The following is a 21,838-nucleotide window of genomic DNA, read 5'->3' on the forward strand; positions in this document are numbered from 1 at the left end:
GGGGCGGAGTCTCGGGTCCCCGGGTATCCGCCTTGGCTGCGCGTCGCGCTTCAGCCAATCTGCGAGCCGCACGGGCCCTGCCTCCGCCCCTGACTGGTTGATTGGTCATGCGGGGTCAGGTGGCAGTGGGGCGGAGCTGGGGACTGCCTTAGTAGGGCCACCGCGCAGCCGGTCCGATCTAACCGGCTTCCCGCAAAGCGCGCGCCGCTCTGGGCGAATCATCTAGGTGCTCCAGCTAATAGCACCGTGCCCTGGGAGCCCACCTCCCTGGGCTGTCACCAATGACAAAAGGACCAGTGACTTCACCCGTCCCCGCAAACTTGGTGGAAGAAAAAAGCGCTAGGATGCACGGTGTAATGAGAGGCACCGCAGCAGCAAAGACTGAGCGCCTGGAAGGGTTGGTGGCCAGTGCTTGTAGACCTAAGTGCTCGCTGGACATAGGATTCCCCAGATCCGCCTTCCCGGATGATTTAATTGCGTGAAATTAGAAAGTCATGCGTTGATACTTTTGAGGCGATCTGGATCAGAGGGCGTGAGCTAAGCAGGGCTGTTGAAATTATGGATGCACGAAGGCAGAGGACACAGAACCCACACAACAGCTCACACCGATAACTCCAATTCGAGGGGGATCTGATGGCCTCTTTTGGCCTTTACAGGCATGCACATGGTGCTCATCTGTAAGTGCAGACAAATACACATACATGCAGACTCATAAACATCTTTTTTAAAAAAATTAAAAGGCACGAAGCAGGGCGGTGGTAGCACAGGCCTTTTCATCGCAGATCTCCGGAGGCATAGGCTGTCCAATCTCTGTGAGTTCGAGGTCAGCCTGGTCTACAAAGTGAGTTCTGAACGTGTGTTTTTAGTGTCATGTGCACTCTGAAACCTATCCATCCTTATCAGCACGCAGACCAGAACACCAGTCTGCTCAGCTGAGCGATGGTTAAGAGGGGCTGAGCTGACTGCATCCCAGACAGTCCTCTATGAAACTAGACTGGGGCTCCAGCTTCCCTTTTTCTCAGATCATCATCCTTATCTTAGATGATCTGGACCGCCCTGGGCAGGTTTTGCCTTCACTTTCTGTCCTTAATCACACAACAGCAATGTTTTCACACACCTGTACCAGATCTCTGTGACAGTTTGACACATTCTTGTAATTCCTGATGTTACATCAGACACTATAATGACACACATCATAGCTTTCGTCACGTGACCTGCATGTAGTAGCCAATCCTGGAATTCCAAACTCCTCCCGAATACTGGTGGCCCATACACTAAACTTGGCCAGCTGTTGTTGAGGCCCACGAGTGGCCAGATACTTGTGGTACTCCCTGCCCAACCAGGGCTTCATCACCATCCCTCTGGGCTGTCAGTCAACAGGAGGACCAGTGGCTTCGCCTGTTGCTGCTAAGCTGGTGGAAGAAAAGTGCTGGGATGTGGGGGACACAGCTGCAGCCAAGCTCCAGGAAGGGTTGGCCGCTAGTGCTGTGCTTGCCCCCCAGGGGGCAGTGACGGACAGAGCAGCAGCCGAGCTCCCACCAGGGTAGGCTTGAACTGGACCTGCAGCTCTCCCTATGAGAGGAGAGTGTGGGTGAGGCACGTGCACTCCACAAAAGCTGAGGAGGATGGAAGAGTGCAGTATGGATGGCTAATGGGGGCTAACTCTCCACTACCTTCCAGAGCCAAGGACACAGGATGGGTTTTCCACTTGAAAGAGATCTCTTTCGGTGGTGTTTTGTAGTCCTCAGGGCATACATCCATGATCCTGACACTACTGTGGAGTTCCTGCCAGTCTAAGATACTGATACCGCACCTTTGTTCTCACTGAGGTCTGTGGAATCCTCAGGATTGACATAGCCTTTGCTTTTTTCTTTTGCCAGTTAATTTCTTGGCGAGCGGTCTCAGAAGTTCTTTGCCATCCAATACTGTTGAACATCCTTTCAGGTGCTCACTGGCTTAGCTGGGAAAATGCCTCAGCTGGATACGCGTGTGCAACTGTAGTTGTAGCCACATCTGTTCAGGCTGTCATTTAATGTATCTTCTTAAGCAGTGTTCAGAGGCTACTATGGGTGTTATGATACACACGTGTGAGTTAGGTCTGCTACCACCAACATTAGGAACACTTTTTAACTATGTGTATCTGTGCCTATCTCTGCAAGTGTCTCTTCTTGCTGAGCCATTTTGCCAGCCCAGTTGTTTTTAGTGTTTAGAGATTGATGCTTCTTGGAGCAGCTTTGCACTTAATCAACTCAGGGTCTATTTCTCCATCGATCTGTATGTTTGAGTCCTTTGTAGAATCTGAGCTATTTCTTTGTTTGGTTTCTCTGTGATTCCACTCCTCTTCAGGTAGGGCTTGGATCACATGAGTGCTGAGTCTGCTGTCTCCAGACAAACATCCTTTGGCTTACTGACTTGTTTCCACTGAGTCCACCTACAAAAGTTTTAAGGTTTGTCTTCAGCTTTATAATTTTGGTTTTCTGTAAGTTCTGAATATTTGTAGGGAATTCTTTTTCAAATTTTAGGATTCATAAATATTGGAACACTTTTATGACAGATATTCTGACATCTTTTAGATTCTTCAGATATTTGACTCATTCCATCAGTGTTGGCTGTTGCTCTCTTAAAGTTTCTGGTGTTTGACCTGAGGATTTTTTTTTTTTTTTTTTTTTTTTTTTTGCTCTTGGGATCTTAAGCTTGGCAACACTGGGTAGTGCTGGTGATGATTTGGCAAGCCTATGGCTGCCTACCTCACTCTTCTGGGAGGGCAACCTTAGGTCTCCCTGATGGAAATTGAGAAATAAACCTGGCTGGGCAGTCCCTCTGAAGTTCTCCTCCCATTCAGCCCTCTCCGGACTACCTGTGTCTGCATGACCGGAGCTAGAGACTGCTGTTTATGATGGCAATTCCTGTTACAGGATAGTTTTGTGGACATCCTGGTACCTTGGGACAGAAGACTGCAGGCTTGGTGGCTTGTTGTGGCATAGTATGGGTATTTTATTACTACAAGCATTTAGAAGCTTTATTCTGGGTGTGTCTTTTTTAAAATTACGCCTTGTGTTTGAGTGCTTGCTTGCATCTGCACCATGGCACACACATGGCAGCCAGGTGACATCTTGGGAGAGGCTATTCCGTCCTTCCATCCTGAGTACCAGAGGGTCATCAGGCTTGGCATAGGTACCTTCACCTATCCAGCCATCTTGCCAATTTGGGCAGGGCCAGCATAGCCTTTAGGATTCATTTTTCCCTTTGCTGAGCCAATAGTAGCCACTAACTTCTACCCAGTGGGCTCAATCGCAAAGCTCCTACTCCAGGTCACTTCTCTTTCTAGCTTCAAAGATCTCAGGGATGGACATGGCAGAACAACTAAGGTCAAATGACACTTTGGTTGGGCTGGGCATGCACTCTGTGCAGTCTATCCTGTGTGGGCTCTGCTCTGAGTTCCATAACCTAAGACTCAGTTCCTTTGAAAGCTGGGGAGCTATGGTTGCCATGAGCCAGAATCTGGCAAGTCTCACTTAAGGGCATTGTCTGTCACATTGGTTGGTGATGAGTAGGAAAACTGACTTGTGTGTGACATGGCCAGACATTATTAGCTTGGTTTAGTGAGGAGGGTAATCTGTTTTTCCAGCTACTGAGCAGGCATGTAGTTTTCTCTTCACCCTTCTGAGGGACTGTGTTGTCTTCTGCATGCTCCAGGGTCTGTCTCCATGTCATGGATCCCATCTGTATTCGCTGGTTTTATGTGTCAACTCGACACATAGTCATCAGAGGAGCCTCACTTGAGGAAATGCCTCCATGAGATCCAGCTGTAAAGCATTTTCTAAATTTGTGATCAATGCAGGAGGCCCAGCCCATGGTGGGTGGTGCCATCCCTGGTAGTCTTGGGTTCTTACAGGCTGGTAAACAGTATTCCTGCATGACTTCTACATTATCTCTATCTCCAGGATCCTGTTCTGTTTGAGTTCCTGTCCTGACTTCCTTCTCTGACGAATAGCAATATGGAAGTGTAAGCAAAATAAACCCTTTTTTGTTTTTTGGTCATGGTGTTAGGTCGGAGCAACAAAAACCCTAACTAAAACACCACCCTTAATTTTTTTTAAAATGATTTTTATTTCACGTGCATTGATGTTTCGCCTGCACATATTTGAGGGTGTTGGATCCTCTGGAACTGAGTTACAGTTGTGAGCTGCCATGTGGGTGCTGGGAATCGAACTTGTCCTCTGGAAGAGCAGTCAGTGCATTTATCCACTGAACCACCCCTCCAGCCCACTGATCCCATCCCTGCTATGTAGCTTTTTGTCATGGCATGGCTTCCCCTGTTGTCTTTCACTTTAGCCAGTCTTTCCCTGACATGTTTTGGTCTGAGCCAGCATGTTATTTTAAGGGGGCTCCCTACATTTTTTTTCATCCTGTACGTTATTTCCATTCATATGGATAGGTAACTCTGAGCCTCCAGGTAAGATTTTCCTGTTCTCTTCCTAGGTTCCTTACGAAGGCAAAGAAAATGGCATAAACAATGCAGACCAGCTCCCTCATCAGTGGGCAGATCCCTTCAGTCACTGCATGGCTGGTCAGGGCACCCAGCTTCTGGGTAGTTCCTTGGGCAATCACCTCTGGTACACACTCCATATTCTCTATTTCACTCAACAGTGAAGAGCCACACTACAACCTACCCAGGTTATGTCAGATGGCCAAGGCTCCAGGTGCTTACCAGCTCCCAGAGGGACAGGAACACACATAAGGCTACACGACATTCCCACTGTTTCGCGATGGCTGGGAAAGACTGGAGTCCTATCTATGTGTAAAAGCTGCCAGAGTACTTAAGAGTACGTGAACTAGATATGGACAGAGCCCCAAGAGGAAAGCTGAGACTGGACTGAACTGAGCAGATGTATTTCAGGGTGTGAAGGACTACTTTGAGGCTGGGGACATCAATGACTGTTTCCTGTGGGGATGGCACACTGTGAGGGCAATGGAAACACTGGACCTTTGCCTATGTCTCCAGATCCATCTAGAGCTCCTTGCCAGTCCTCCATCTTTTCAGACACTAATGTGAGGCCAAACTTCTGAAATGGAAGAAAGCTGTTCACCACAGTTCCACCTAGGACGGACCCTCGGCTCCCACTGTTCAGTAAAGAAGGGTCTGGGTTGTAGAACTGGAGTTTTCTTCTCTAAACAAATGTTTGCTGACACAAATGGCTGGCTTGATACCAAATCTCCCAATATCATGAGCTTCATGAGTGAGGAGTGGCTACAAAGTACAGCAGGGATGCAGAGGTGACAAAACTCAGTGTGGAGGAAATGACAGACAGCCTAGACCTGCCAGTGCCCAGTGCTTAGCAGTGTGGTGTCAGCATACTGGAAGCTAGTTATCAGCCTCAGGAACGGCGAGGTCAGCTCAGCTCCTTTCTTTTCTGGATGGATATACCTGCTGCAAGTGTTCCTGTCTGAGGCTGCGCTAGAGGCCCTGTTCACAGGAGCTCTGCAACACTCAGAAGGCAGGCCCTGCTGTGGCCAATGGTCTTGATAAGCTGAAAACCTAGGACATTTTTTGGAAAAACTCAGGCTCAGAAAATTTGAGAATGAGAGCAAATGAGTCCAAAGCTGAGATTTGAGATAATCCAGTTCTTTATGTCACTCAACATGTACAATACACTCCTAACTAAGGCCTCCAGCATGTGCTTTAAAATGTAATTCTTTCAGTAAGCACAGACAGGCAGTGTAGCCTCCTGCATCAACCCTGTGCTGTTAGTGTTGATACAGGTCATGGAAGGGAAGAGGCGTCACAAGCTTTATTTTTAAAGTTCTTCTTTGGCAAAAGTATGTCCAGCAACGTTACCATACTCTAGCATTTTACTAAGCATATCTTACTTCACCAACAGTGGAACTGCGGTGTCTGAATCTTAGATGGGATATTTGTAATGGCTGAAGGTGAAAATCACCCTGGGACAGGCAGTGAGAAAATGCCTACCGAGACTGTGGCTGCTGGCTTATAGCCTCGTCTCAAAATTTATTTTCTTATTAATGTGTGAGCATGTGCCATACATAACTCACGTGGAGGTCAGAGGACAGCTTTATGGAGCTGGTTCTCTTTCCACTCTTACAGGGGCTGGGAGGAGGGGAGAAGAGGATCAGATTCAGGTCACCAGGCTTGTATACAAGCACCTTTGTCACTAAACTGTCTTGCCAGACCATTATCGGGTATTTTTACCAAAAAAGAAAATTCTGCTGGGTTGTCAGCAAAAACCCTGATGCTGGGACTGGAGAGATGCCTCAGTGGTTGAGAGCACTGGCTGGCTCTACCAGAGGTCCCGAATTCAATTTCCAGCAATCACATTTCTCAATAAAGGGATCCAGTTCCCTTTTCTGGCATGCAGGAGTACATGCAGACAGAGCACTCATATATATAAAATAAATAAATGAATGTAAACAAACAAAACAACTCCAACGGCCACAGAAATTTGTGAATGACTTTTAAGGTCTAGTAGAGTAAGGAGTCAACTACAGGTTAACCAGAGCATAACCCCTATCACAGACTTCACAGGGGAGGAAAATCAAAACAGTGTGTGGCTTTAGGTTGCTCTGAGAGTTGTCACTGCCACGCACTTACAGAAGTAGGTGGAGTTGGGGTAGCACAGTGGTGTCCCCCAGGAAGAAGCTCCATAAAGCTTCTCTACAGGACTATTCTTGCAAGTACACACCTTGCTGTGTTCAGCGGCAAGTACAGGGCGTCTATGGGGTTCTCAGCACTTGATCAGGATGAAAAGGGAGGTCACCCACAACTGAAGTCCCCGCTCCCTGGGATCTGCTTGATATACAGTGGGTGTTGTGACACCTGTCATGCTAGCTAGCACTTAGGAGACTGAGGCAGAAGGCCAGCTTGGACCACACAGCAAAAAAACAGAAAACAAACCAACAAATGAGAAAGAGCAGGACTGAGGAAAGAGGCACAATGGTGTACAGCCAAGACCTGGATTCTACCTAATGGTACCCCTGCCTCAGCTCCTTAGAAGGACTGCAGGCAGACCCTGCTGGGGTGGGTGTTTAAGGGACAATTAGAGATGCGATTCTCCTTCTGAGAGGCCTACCCTGCATGCGTCTCCTTCTCCGAGCACTTGAGAACACACGACTTTCACCCCATCTGAGCAGCAGCCTCCAAGGCAGAGCCAAGACTCAGGAAGCAGAGGTTGATAGTCAGCAGTGTGGTCAAGCTACCAAGAGCTTCCATGCCCCACACAGACCACTAGGACCAGTTTCCCACAGAGGGCTGGCCCAGCCTCTTCACAACTTTGAGGATCATATTTCCTTGGTAGACTAGAAATTATCACCCTGGCTGGGGTCACAAGAACTAGTTAGAATGTTGCTTTGGCCAGGGTGAAAAAAAATCAAGAAGCTGGCAGTCTAGAGGGCAGGTAAGCACCACTGCTCACTGCTGCGGAGTCTGTGGATTGGGAAGAGTGATTTCCACTTAACAGAATGAGAAGGTATCCTCTTATCAGGAAATGTTTGTCATAAACCATCTGACCTCTAATAAAACGCTACTGTGTGATACCCTGAGGTTAGCACCTTTCTCACAGTGCAGGCAAGTTGCTCTCCGGCACTGTGAACACTGACAGGCACTAGTGTCATTTCTTCCACTCAAGCATTCTTGTGAGGAAGTCCTACCTGTGATGCTAGCACTGCCAGGCAGGTACCTTGGTCAGCTGCTGGGTGCCAGGAGTGCTCATGGTGTATGCCAGCACAGTACCTGGCCGCTCAGTGCCCAATGATACCAACACTGGCAGAGGGTTGAGTTAGTTTTCCTTAGGATCTGAGGAGGACGCTGAGGCTCCTGGGCAAGTCTTAAACCTAAACCACTGGAGTACTACCATCCTTCCTGCTCTGCTCCTCTAGGTATGTGGCTATCAGCAGAGGCCATCCTTGTGGCTAACTGGCAAATTCCTGATGCCAAGTGGGAAGCAAAACTGACCTTGCAAAGCATACTAAACCCAGAAGATGACAGGCAGGAAGACTGGCAGTTAAGTGTGAATGCTAGGCAGGCAGTGAGTAAAACCAGACATGCATTTATTTTGCATTAGATTTCACTGGTTCAAATGTCTAAAGCCAGAATAAACCCACCTGTCTCTCTCCAGGGCTGACCCTGAAGTGCACTACTCTGACTATGGCGTATATGCTGCAGCTGCTGCTGCTTGGACTGCAAAGGACTATGAGATTCCCCCACTTGGAACCACTGGCAAATTGGAAGACAGTCACAGTAAAGTTTTGGCAGAGTCAGAGACTGGGCTGATTTCCCAGGCAGGATGGCAATGACAGAGTCTGTTAAGGAGGCCCTGGCTTATGCTATGACAATGGCAGAATCAACCACCATCCTTGCTTAGAGAGCCCCAGTCTGCTGTGTCTGGGAAGCATGTGAGGGAAGCCTCCCTGCCTTTGGTTTTGATCATCCAGGTGCAGGTCCTAAGGCTCTAAGACATCCACATGTAGACCTGAAGGAAGAGCTGGAGTCTAGGAGACAGATTCCTGCTGCATCTGGAGAAACTGAATTATATGCCTAGCATGGTCTCTTTGTATTTCTCTTCAGTAGTTTCTTGACCCAATATCTTTGTGTTTGCTCTATACAATGAATACAAAGTAAATAAGAATAGAAAAAATAATTAAAGCATCAAATTGTACAAATTACAAATCTGTTCCAAAATATACTTACATTAAATAAAATACGCATCTCAGTAAGATCTACAGTGAATGACTATGCATTCTGGGAAGCTTCACATCTAGGTAGGGTCAACATTCGTGGAAGAAGCTAAGAGAATGTGCATCCAATCACAGTTTATAGCGGGTTTCTTATTGCCAATCTGCCAGTCACACGGAACATTTCATTACATCACTTGTGCAGGACACCGATTGTTGGGGGAAAGGAAGCAAGCGCTACATCCTCAGTAGTGAGTTCATTACAACTTCGGAGGAATTCCACCAGACAGCCTAGACAGTAGTTTCAGTAAACATGTTAAGGGAAGCAGACAACTCTCTCGAGGCCCAGACACACTTTCTTGCTGTATTACGTTGTTCGCCACCTACAGTGGGTAGTCAGGAGGGTCTTCTTCAGGACAGCATGGTCGCAGGACTGGGACAATCCCAAGGGGCTGACAGGGAGTATGAGGATGGGGAGGAGGGCTACCTCGAGCTGTTTCACATCAGAGACAACTGTGACAAAGTCCTCAGACCTGCGATCTCTCCTCTTATCATCTGGCATAGCGTTTGATATATTCATCCACTTTGTCCCGAAAATCCTCCTGCAGAGGGAGAGGAGGACACAGCAGAGTGAGAGACCAAAGTGACACTTCAGGAACACAGCAAACCTCCAAAGTGAAGAACCCCATGGAGAGACCTGGCTTCCTGCCACCCATGGTCCATCTCTCCATGACTCCAGTGCAAACTGCAGGAGACAGTGCAGTGTATGGTGAAGAGGGGCACAGAACACGCCTGCACAGTGGAAATGCTAAGAGCAGCTCACTCCACACCTCTCTTTTGCCAACAGGATCATCAGGTCTAGAGAAGCATGTTCATGGTCCCAATGCTCTCACGTTTCTGTAAGGAGTATGAGCCACTTAGCTACTCTCTGAAAGACCTGTACTTCTAGATCCATCTTCACAGGACATGGCTGTCCACTTATAATGAATGTGCTTACCTTTACGGTCCTACCATCCCTGCACCCACCACACATGATGGAGAGGCATGTGGGATTATAATCAGCTCATGTCAAGAAAACAATGTCTGCTTGGGCTCCTCAGATGGCAAAAGATAGCAGAAACCCTTAGACTCACCCAGATCAGAGTAGGAAAGCTTTCTAGATTCGGGCCACTGCCCAAGTTCTCTACAAGGTTAGGAGTCAAATCCCATGGGCCAGAAGCTCTCAGCCTACCCTTACAACGCAGTTACAGGCCACTGCTGTCCACTGCAAAGCTGTCATATCATACCGTAAGCTTTGTTTCCCAAGTCCTGAAGCATGGAGGGTTCCACATCTTGTTCCCCACACAGTATTGAGCAGGATCCAGACAAGAGCTTGGCACATCTTGAGAGGCTATACTCTTTAAAAAGTGTGCCTACCTACCACTGTCTCTCTGCAATGGGGTCTCATCCTGACCAGCTCTATACCAGGCCCTCCTGCTACGTGCTGAATAGGCACAGCTACCCCTGCAAGGCTCAGTATGTTCTCAATCTCAACACTATGAGAAGTCCAGGGACTTGCCTTCAGCCTAAGTGGTGATCTGCTGTGCACAGGGCAGTGTGCAAAGGTTCCCACATTCACCATTCACTCAAAATACAGGGTGTTTGGGAAGGGTTATGTAGAAATCCAAAATGTCTTCTAGATGACTTCTTTCTTCCAGAGCTGGGCAATACTGTAAGCTCACTAGAAACTACCACGAAAGCTTAGAATGGGAAATGAAGAGCCCATCTTAACTCACACCCAACCTTAACTCAGGACAAAGCCTTCTATTCCACTTGGCCCCTAATGTACTGTTCATTTCCAGTGAATCCAGTACCAGGCCCATAGGAGGCCTCCTACTGCAGTTCCTGCTGCTTCTAAGCCCTCTTCATTTTTAAGAACATAATACTTTAGAATGATGACCACGGATGCTCAAGCTCAACTCCTTGGGTCTGCCCTTTGTGGCTGTGCAGACAGGATGAGCATCTTAGCCGCTTACTGAAGCTGAACAACTTGAGTCACCTCCGCTCAGGTCACCCTAGAAGCTTCTCTGTATTTCTGCTCGGGACACACAGGACTGTTTCTGGTCTTCTGTAGTAGGCCCTTATGCAAAGTCATTCCAGGTGCATCTCCCTCAGTGCTCCATCCTTTCCCTTCCCTGAGGTTCTGATGTTCCATTTATGATCCACAGCCCACTTAGACACAGGCCCCACAGTGCAGCCACAGTGCACTGTGATGGCAACTCTTGCCAGCCTGGTACACTGACACTGGTTCCTTCAGGGGGCTTGGGTATCTGATTGATAGGATTTTTCTCAGAAGCATCTCATACCCATCTGAAGCAGGTAAAACAGAAAATGTGTGATGTACAAAACAAAGCTCTTCCCCCTGCGTGTGCAAAATGATGGCCAGAGTCAGGCCCTTAGCAGGCACATCAGAAAAAAATTTAAAACTCAAACAAGCTTCTGAGAATGGCTCAAAAATAAGAGCAAACTATTCAGTGATACAAAGCAAGTATACTCTGCAACACTTGATCTGCCTAGAAGTTTCCCAGGCAGAAGTATATAGGCTCCAGGGGCTGTGCCCTGTTGAGCCTCAGAGATAAATAATCAGCCTACAATTCAAATTAAGGACACACAGTATCTCTGATCCAGTAATCTGCCTGTAGGACCAAATCAAATATCAGTACTTAAGGATGTAGTTGTGTTTACTGACTTGCTGTGGTGAAAACCAGAATGATAAAAAAGTAAAAAAATAAAAATAAAAAACCAACAAAACAAACAGAAAACAAACAAACAAACAAACAAACAAACAAAAGACAGCCCAGGAGTGAACATATGGACTGATCAGGAAGAAAAAGAAAGATTAAGAATAAAATGAGGCCTGATGTTACTCATTTTCCTTCTATCCCACTGAACCACTGTGGGGTTTTGCAGTGTTAGACAAGTACTCTACCACAAAGCTATACCCCAGCCCTCTCTTATTGCCAATGAAGTAATGAAATTTTATTATGGTTTTACCTGTAATAAAAATCATGTTCACTATGAGCAAATCACACATTTACTGTTGCATCATCTATAAATGACCTTAAATGGGTACCTGGCATCCACCACTCAAGTCTCACTTACCGGTTCTGAGACTCCTCCTACCTTTTACCTAATGTATGTATCTACCTAGAAACAGCTCATTTGTCAGCTCACCTTGTCCCGCAAATGATGTTCTGCGGCTTCAATATTCAGCGGATCATCAAAATTCAAAAGATCCTTAAAAAGAGATCAACTCATAGTGAGTGTGGGAAAGAATCTGCTTTACGCTGTAGCAAAATGTCCCTTTACAAAGTCTCAGTGCACAACAACTTCTGAGAGCTCCAAGTACTCCACGTCCCTCACTGCAGAGTGCTGAGCAGGGGTGGCTTTCAAAATGGTGAATGACAGTTGAGTAAAAGGTAAGTGCGTGTTTACACATGACTCTCCCCCACTTTGGGAGAACGGGAGATAATAGCAATCACATTAATTGAAGCTATCTGATAACTAGTGAATGACAACCATTCTCTTAAAGATTTATTTTTATTTTTTATGTGTGAGTGTTTTGCTTGCATGTATATAGGTATACTCTGTGTGTGTATGTGTGTAAGCCAGAGGAAGGAACTCAAGTTACAAGAAGTTGTAAGCTGCCATGTGGGTGCTGAAATTGGAACCTGGGTCTTCTAGAAAACCAGCCAGTGCTTTTAACCACTGAGTCATCTCTCTGGCCTTGAGTCACCATTCTTTGAGGGAGGTGGGGCAGTTGAGACAGGATCTCTCTGTGTAGTCCTGGTTCTTCTGGAACTCATTCTGTAGACCAGGCTGGCTTCAAACTTGAGAGCTCTGCCTGTCTCTGAATCTCAAGTGTTGGGATTAAAGGTGTGTGCCAGCACTGTCAGCCAGAGCAACCATTCTGTTGTTGTTATTGTCTGAGACAGGGTTTCTCACTGGGACCTGGAACTCACTAATTAGGCTAGGCTGGGTGAACTCAGGTCCTCATGCTTATACAGCAAGCATTTTACTGACTCAGCTATCTCTCCAGCTCTACTGTTTTCTTTTTTGCAATATTTGTTGTAATGCATTTTGACAGTGTATGCATGCATATACATGATTAGAGGACAAGTTCTAGGAAGGGGTAGGTTTGGGAGATGTGAGATTATTATCAGGCTAGGGCCTTTCTCTGATATACCATCTAACTGGCTCTTCCTTTCTTTTACTTCTGGGGACAGAGTATCTCTGTAGCCCTGGCTAGCCTGGAACTCACTATATACACCAGGCTGGCCTCAGACACTGAGATCCATCTGCTCCTGTATCCCAAGTGCTGGGACTAAGCCTACCACCCCCAGCTCCATTCCCTTTTAAAAGCATTCATTTCTCTAATTTCCTGTTTCCTCGGTGTACACAGTTTCCCTTTTGACCTTGCCTGAGTGGTCTTACTCTTTTCTGACTTTCCTTCAGATATACTAACTCAAAAATCCAAAGGGAACAGTATCTGGTGTCCCCAAACTCAGGGGAGCAGACTCTTTCCTCCTCTCCATGTATACCCAGGCTCAGCACAGAGGCCACAGCTGACCTGCCCAATCCTCATGAACATCAGCCCAGATACACTGTTCATATAGTAAATTACTGCTTCTCAAAGGATATCTGAAAAGGCTTTGTTGCAGAGACTACTATACTATATTCCTCTGCAGTACTGTGTTCCTAATGAGAAAAAAAACATATACAGCTGTGAATGTTAATTCCAGCACACAGCAAGTTGACCAGGAGGAATGACATGAGTCCATGGATTCCCTGGGCTAAGGCCTACAGAATGGAACCCTGGTTCAATTCCCAGCACCCACATGGTGGCTCACAACCACCTATAACCTCAGTCCCATAGCCTTTTCTGGCCTTTGTGAACACCAGCCACATATGTAGTACACAGACTCAGATATAGGCAAAACACCCAAAGATAATAAATCTATTTAAAAAGATAGAGAAGCCCAGCTGCTGGAAGATTGTGAACAAGACTCAGCCTCCAGGATTACAAACACTGTGTTATCTCACCAGAAATACCATCTGAGTGGTGGAGACAGTGACTTCACAGGAATCAGGGAGAACCTGAAATGGCTGCGAATACTGGCTTCTCTGGAGGCATGCGCTGCCCAGAAACACCACAACACTGGGCAGGGCCTCATACATTAGTAGCAGTTCTGCTATTTTTTTGTTTTGCTGAACACTAAAAACAAGCATGTTGTGCCCCACAAAACAGGACAAGTGGAGGAGCAGGTATGTTCTAGAAGGCAGAAGCCTCCAAATGTCTCTAAAGTCCCCCAGGTTCTTGCATCAGTGCAACATCTGGTCATAAAGAATGGAAAAGAAGGCTAGTTTCTAAGACCCCATAATCTTTAAGGCTGTGTTTCAAATCAGCAGCCAGAAAATCAAGAAGAGGGTGGGTGGGGGTTAATAATATACTTACAGTAAATAAAGAGTTTAATCCCCAAACAACATCCTGAAAAAATAAAGAAAACAATTCTCAGGCTCCAAGCCACTAAAAGGCTTTTAAACATGTAACCAAGAAATATGCATCACAGGCTATCAAAATATGAACCACACTGTTTTTCTCAAGACAAGTTAATGCACTTTCAAGTCTAACTTCTAGCCAACTTCCTTCTTCCCTACTCAGACAGATGCAGGGACCATGAGCCATGGGCCACACGTCCATGCTCTACCTGTTACCACACAAACTGGACTTCTGAAATTTATTTCAAAACAAAGCCAGCCGTTTTGTGACATTACTATCTTTTGGGATTTGCAAATAAATTACTCCACTACATTTTTTTGAACCTTCTCTAGTACTTTAAGAATTAAGGTAGATTCACATTTCTAAGATCATTAATTTCCACTACTGAAAATCATTGTTTCTCTGTACTCACAAATCTGACTCTCAGATGGGAGCCATCATGCTCCCAAACACCTCCTTTACCTGATCCTTTACTCCACACTCTTGTTCCTTTAAGCTGATTCTCAGGGACATGCCACCTATTTGACCTGTCCCATCTGACCTGGTGTGAGCTGGAGGTGAGGACAAGCATTAAGCCTGAAGGAAGGCAGTAGGTAGACATTTGTGCCCCAAGCAGTACAGACTGCAGAGGAAACGGTAGCCATGCCAGAGACTTGCAGGAACAGTGCCATGAGTGGAGGACTGGAGGAAACTGCCTTCTAGGTAGTGGGACAAGCTGCCAGAGCTAACTCCTGAGGAAAGGACACAGGAAAAGGCTGGCAGTTCATATGCCAGAGAGCTCAGCTGGGGAGGAATGGGGCACAACTGCATGAGTCTGCATATTCTGACAGTGGTCTCTTCCCCACCATGGTGTCTATTCAGTAATCATCTACCTATTATCACTTCACAGACTTTCTGACCAGGAAGTAGCTATACACGCTGCAGCTCTTCCACACACCCAGAAAGGCTCAAGACAGCCCTGTTAAATGAACAAGACCAAGAAGCTTTTTCTCATAGTTCTGAAACCTACTGTTTGATTCTTGAATGATATGGTGTTGGTCAACAAGGACTCTCGTCCCAATTAGAACTGGCTAAGCAATACTGGGTAGAGCAGACTCAGAAGGTATGGTTGGCAGAGGAGGAGCAAGGGTGTACTTTTTCCAGGAGGCTGGTTGCCTGAGGCCTACTGGAGGAACGTTCTCACCTTTAACGTTCTGGTGGGAGCCCAGCCAGTGCCATCAATTGAGTGTTCTCTTAGTAAACTGGAAGAGAGAAGCACGTGTTAATGAGGAGCCGCAGCTCTGCTGCAAGCTTCTAGTCACAATTCAGGAACGAGTTCCAGCTATGGAACCCTTCTCTTCTTGGCTGCCCAGTCTTCTGTTCTGTCCTGCAGGGAATAGTCCTCACCTTCAAAGTTACATTTCAGTCATACGTCTATTATTTTGTTTATTAACTATGTATAGACTATTAATTCTTCACATAGAACTCCTAAGCAAAGGTAATTTTTTATTTTTATTTTTTTGAGACAGGGACTCTTAGTCCTAGCTTGTTTGGAACTTGCTATATAGTCCAGTCTAGCTCAAACTTGTGGTAATTCTCCTGTATTTGCCCCAAGTGCTTATACAGGCGTGTGTCATTGCACCCAGCAGAAAAGTATTATTAAAACAATATACACACATTGTCTAAAAGCCAGAAAACAGTGACAGCAACAAAAATTATAGAAGGAATGACTGAGGATTGGAGCCTATAATTCACGTGTCAGGCATAATCCAAAACATAATTCCCCCAACAGAAGGAACTACTTTATCTGTGAAAGAAGGATACATTTGCCCAAAGTCTGTTACTATTTGCAGCTGCCACCCACCCCAATGCCCGTCATGGTGCTCCTGCATGTCTTCTGGTTGCCAGTGTGGTTGAGCACCTTACAGGCTGGCTGGTGAGTGCTGTCCTCCTGTGCCCACACTCCTTTGTTCAGTGTCAGTGCCCAGCTTTTTCAAAATGAGTTACTATTTACATATAATGATAGTAAATAGTCCAGGGATCCTCTCTTTCAATTTTGTGTTTATGGTTTGTTATTTGTTGTTACAGTGTGTTGTTTTTATTTTGATATGGGGGCTCACTATGAAGCTATAGCTGGCCTAGAATTCAGAGATTCATTTGCTCCTACCTTCTAAGTGCTGATATTAAAAACCATGCAACACCATGCCTGATAGTATTTTAAAGCTTTGGCATGGGTTGATGGCACTGACTGAATTTCTCAGACAGAAAGACCAGAAAGAGGCATCTAGGTGCAGCCCATCTTCCTTATGAAGTCGCTAATGCTTCCTAAGGAGACTGGAGAAACAGAGGAGTCCTAAGAACAGCTTTTAGGTCCCAACACATTATACTAAACATGAGAAGCCTGCTTCCTAGGGTAGCGGAACATGAGGTAGTGCCTTGATAGCATGTCCAAGTCCTACTGTCAGAGAGAATCTTCATCAAATGCAGTTGGCACAGACCAAGACACCCATCACTAGCATCCCTAGAGTACTAGAAAGTGGGGGGGAGGGCGAACAGAAAGATAAAGGTCAAATGCTCTGACTACTATGAAAGAAGCCCTCCATTTTCTTCTCCAGCTCTTTTCCTTGGAGAGCAGTAACCTTCCAGGGAGAGCTGGAACTGCTAGGCCTTGACCTGTTCACTGTGAAAGCCGGACACAGTCTACAGCTGATGCGACACAGGGAACCTGCCTTTTCTGAAAGGGCCAGTATGGAAAGTATCCTCAGTGCAGGTATCTGAGATACTAAAGTCAGTTTCCTATAGTTTCTCCTCCTGGGTTTTACTTCCCCTGAACCTACCTGTGTGTTAGCTAACATCAGTGGTAAATTGGGACTGTGGTTGCTCACTAAAGGAGGTGGAGACAGAGAGCATCACACTGCACAGTGAGGACTACCAGGGCCCTGGCAATGGTGGGCATAGAGGATGTGTTCCAAAAGTAGCTGTGTCAGTTTGACGCAGGCATTTCTGAATTGTAGCCAAGCAAGATCTCCTTACAAAAGTGAATTTGAAGAGGTTCACAGATGCACAGGCAGAAGGGAGGAAGAGACTCACCTTAGACATATTTCCCCTGTTTCTGTGATGTTGGGGTGCCAGATTTTCGTCAAGCATTTCACCTTGGGAGGCTGAAAGAGAGAGAGAAGGAGGTGGAGGGAGTCACAAAGCTTCCCAGTCCATATCTGCAATGTGTGGTCTTTCTATACCCCACTGAGTCATCAAGGACATGGTCTGACCTATGGAACTAGAGAACACAATAGTAGGTGGTGGTAGTGTATACACACATACATACTTGTGACAGACATAGACAGACAGACAGACAGACAGACAGACAGAGGCACACACACCACCTCCCAGTCTGAAACTCCAACCTGGAGTCCAAACTGCTATGCTCAAATCACAGATACACAGTTGACAATTACTGCTCCATACAGAACCACTTTGGCCAGATGTGTTTGCAGACACTAGTACTAAATAGTTTCATACCAGGTTTAGTCTACTTTATTCTTTTACTTATTAACATGTGTATGTGCACATGAATGTATATACACATGTATGTGCAAGTGTGGTGCTGGATTCCTCAGAGGTGGAGTTACATTCCACAACTTAGACTATAGTTTCACACAATCCATGCCACCAGAGCTCATGACTCTGCCATGTTCCAAAGGTGGTGCTCTCCCCTTCTCTATGGAATCCCTATAAATCTACTACGTATGTAATATGATCTTTAAAAACATGATCCCCCATTTTAAAAAACTTACATGAAATACACAGGCAGAACATCTATCTGCACAGTGAGTACCTGTCAGACAGATAAGTTTCAGTACTGAAATTCTTATACTGCTGCCAATGCCACAAGAGAAACACAAGTGGGCTCATGTGAAAAACACGGCTTCCAAGGCAGTGTCCCCCATGTCTCCATGCCTTGCTCTTCCCACACCCCATCTCCCATGGGTGTGGGTGTGTGGGTGTGTCTGTCGGGAGATGGGGAGATTTATTTACAGGCTACTCACCACCATGTTGTAGGCATCGGGAACTTCAGTTTCAAACTGAAATTTTCCACCCTGGTAGTAACCCTCATCTATTAAAAACACAAAACAAAACAAAAAAATCTTTAAATTAAAAAAAAAAAAGGAAACAAAAGCAAACATGAAGTTAGGATATGGCAAACACAGAATGAAGAGGTTAACACTAGGACCAGAGTCCCCAGGTTCCTTCAGCAAAGCTGCACAGTGCAGAGCCTTGTCCTGCCAACACTGTCATCATCACCACCTGCTCCAGGGCAAAGGTGCCCTCAGAGACACAGGGCAGGGCATCCTTCAGGATGGCTGGCTCTTTTTTCAGGGCACTACAGTCACTGTGTCCCCTCTTAACCATCGCCTGTCTTGTGTGAATTACCTTTTTACAGGACAGCCTCCAGATTCCCTAGGAGGTGGTCATTTCTGTGGGAAAGCTAAGGAGATCTGACTGCTGTTTCCTCAGCACCTGTGTAAAACTTCCAGTCACTCAGCACATGCTAAACCAACAGCCCTCCCCTGCTAGATGGCTCAGGGTTTAGGGACACCGTGGGGAGCTGGAGAATTCTGCCCACTGCTTCAGTGAGTAGGTGATAAGATTCCAAGAAAGAACACGCCCTTGGGAAATGGGTGTGGCAAGAACCTACAAGGATGTCCAGGCTTCTTTAGGTCTGCAAACGCCCCAGCACATAGTCTCTCTTGCCTAACTGAACCCAACCAGGTTCCAGAAGGAACTGAAGGGGCTGTTGCCAGCAGAGGTGCTGCAGCCTTAGTCTCACTGTGGTGTGACTAGCACTGACTTCATCTTTAAAGCTACAACACTAAGGCCAACTGCTTCAACTTTTTACATAAATTAGATACATAAAGCGAGTTTTATCAGTAAATAAATAAATCACTGCTAAAAGCAGGTTTCTTAAGAACTTAGAGGCTATAGGCTGATGAAATGGCCCAGCAAGCAAAGGTACTTGCTTCCAAACCTGAGAATCTGAGTTCAATCTCTAGGACCCACAAGGTCGACAGAACCAACTCCTGCAAGTTATCCCCGGACCTCCACCCATGAACTGTGGCATATGAACATACAAAAATAAATGAATAAATAAAAAAAAGAAAAGAACTTTGAGGCTGTGCCAACATTATGTTATCCAATAGTTAAAACAGCCATTCCTGGATGGCAGCATTCATACTCTGGCAGTCTCATAAAAGACTGAGCACTTTACTACTACGTGCTTTACTACACAGTCCCTGCTCAATGCTAGTAAGGCTGAAATAGCTCAGCTTACTGGTTATTTATACTTCTTCCATAAGAACTAGTGTCAGCTCCTGCAAGACGAATTTCTATCTTAATGTAAAAGGCTCCTAGATTTACCTTTGCTTTTGTAACATTTTAATTAATGTGGATGCTTGTGGGTGGGGTGCCCATGGAGCCCCTAGGGCTGGAGTTACACTCCATGAGCTGAGGTGGGTGCTGTGATCCTCTGGAAGAGTATCAAGAACTCTGTATTGGCCGGGTGGTGGTGGCGCACGCCTTTAATCCCAGCACTTGGGAGGCAGAGGCAGGCGGATTTCTGAGTTCGAGGCTAGCCTGGTCTACAGAGTGAGTTCCAGGACAGCCAAGGCTACACAGAGAAAGACTGTCTCGAAAAAAAAAAAAAAAACCAAAAAAACCAAAAACCTCTGTATCACTGAGCTGTCATTCCAGAACACCTTTGCCATTTTATTTGGGGGGTGGGGGTGGGATGGGGGTTGAAAGAGAGTTAGCGACAGGGTATCCTTGAGTAGCCATGGCTGTCCTGGAACTCACTCTGTATGCAATAACGGCCTCAAATTCAGTTTGGCCACACTCAGCCAGTTCTGCTTCATGGACTTAAGTCTCTGGTGCAGTGGTTTAAAAAGGTCTTTCACAACCAAGATGTCTTAATAAAAAAGTTCATTCATTCACTTCACAGAATGTGGTGTTTTGTTTTCTTCCCTCCCAAATGGCTGCTTAACTATTCTTCCCTTTCCTCTGCTGATACACTCCTCAGGATGTGAGTTTGGCTGAGTTGAGAACAGAGGAGATAGTGAGGCACAGCTTTGGGAGTCTCTGTGAGGCCTTTCCAGACAAATCACCACCTAAGGAGTTGTTTGCTCAGCTCAGGGTTTGAAAAGACAAGTGGGAGCTTGGTGGGGCTGTGGAAGTGGGGCCTGGTTGCAGTGAGACTGTGAGGGGCACCCAGGGATGTGTGTGCGCACATCTTGCCCTGACTCTTTCTTGGACTGCTTTATTTCCCTGTTTGCCATGTTCTAAGGTCTACCATACCCTCCCTACAGAATGAACTACCACCCCTAAAATGGTGAGCAAAACAAAGCCTTCCTCTTTTAAGATGTCAAATCTTTATTTACCTTTTGTAAATACTCCTGGATTTGTGACATAGTAACAAGTCTTGGGAAAAGACACTTGTTTGGGTAAGTGTTTAGTAAATTTAGGTTCGAGCCCAGTGATCTTGCTCTCTTATAGTTTCAACACCATAGTACAGGATCTTTACATCAAGTTGTTTCACTCTGCAGACCACATAGCCCACTCTAATTTCTCTTCAGGAGTGACTGTGCCCCACAGAAGACACAATGACCCACTACAAGGCTGTACTGCAGCCACCCCTCCTGCCATACGGTATTTCACTGGCTGGCTTTGCATTTCACTGATACTATTCTGATTTTCTGCCCACCAGTGGTGAAGATGTTAGTGTGTCTAATGTGCTACTTCTACCATGTTTCTTCTGCCCTGATAAAGTTTTCATTTAATAATTAGAATTATATCCTAAAAAAGATAAGAACCAAGAACACACTGCTCTATTTTTTCCCCTTTAATGGAATTCTTCTCTCTAGAAAATGATGTGTTTCTTAGTTAGTATTTCTCTACTCAAACCTGAGTCAGACCCGACACACTCTCTTCACTTTACTACTAACTTGCAACTTACAATGTGGTCCACGAGCAGACTACCCTGCATAAGGCCCAAGCTCAGCTCCGTCCCGGGTTTCAGGAAGGTGACCAGTGAGTGAGCTCCCTCCGGCTCCCTCCTGCACTTAGCTCCACAGTCCATACAGCCCAAGAAGGAGGCCTCTGATCCTCTGGAGCTGACAAACAGAAGACTACAGTGTACCACGTACTGTGGCCAGCATAGTGTGCTAACTCTATACCACAGTTGCTGCAGTTAAAAACATGTTACTTCTTGGCAACTCGGATTGAATCCTGAAATAAATACAGCAGGAGAAAGAGAGAGCTCACTGTTACAGTTCGAGGACTTGCCCTTCCTCCCACTGGAGTTTTACAGCCTGCTCTCTCTGCCTTCAAAGCATCACAGTTGACGGGTAACTCCCGGGGAGACAGTCTCCAAGGGTTCCTCTACACTAACACTTGGATACAACTTGCCTACACCAGAATGGCTGCTGTGTGCTCTCAAGTCCACAAGTCTCAGCAGCTCCACCTCTGCTCCTCCCGTTTCACAGCCTTTCTCTACTTTAAGACACACACAGAAACATGAACACACACGAGAGAGAGAGAGAGAGAGAGAGAGAGAGAGAGAGAGAGAGAGAGAGAGAGAGA

General features: G+C 46.1%; 1 protein-coding gene across 4 annotated transcripts in view; it reads right to left on the reverse strand.

Annotated features, from left to right (window-relative positions):
• Positions 1 to 8,042: 8,042 nt before the first annotated feature.
• Ube2f (ubiquitin conjugating enzyme E2 F (putative)) overlaps positions 8,043 to 21,838 on the reverse strand; it is a 35,008-nt gene continuing 21,212 nt past the window's right edge. For all 4 annotated transcript variants that reach the window (XM_028755345.1, XM_028755346.1, XM_028755348.1 and 1 more), the window contains 6 exons: positions 18,253 to 18,320; positions 17,297 to 17,367; positions 15,411 to 15,468; positions 14,183 to 14,215; positions 11,902 to 11,964; positions 8,043 to 9,290 (listed from right to left, as the gene is read on the reverse strand). In XM_028755345.1, the coding sequence (XP_028611178.1) occupies positions 9,240 to 9,290; positions 11,902 to 11,964; positions 14,183 to 14,215; positions 15,411 to 15,468; positions 17,297 to 17,367; positions 18,253 to 18,320 (344 nt within the window). In that variant the 3' untranslated portion in view covers positions 8,043 to 9,239. The remainder of the gene's footprint in view (positions 9,291 to 11,901; positions 11,965 to 14,182; positions 14,216 to 15,410; positions 15,469 to 17,296; positions 17,368 to 18,252; positions 18,321 to 21,838) is intronic.

Source organism: Grammomys surdaster, unplaced genomic scaffold (assembly GCF_004785775.1).
Source record: "Grammomys surdaster isolate TR1022 unplaced genomic scaffold, NIH_TR_1.0 126059, whole genome shotgun sequence".
NCBI lineage: Eukaryota > Metazoa > Chordata > Mammalia > Rodentia > Muridae > Grammomys > Grammomys surdaster.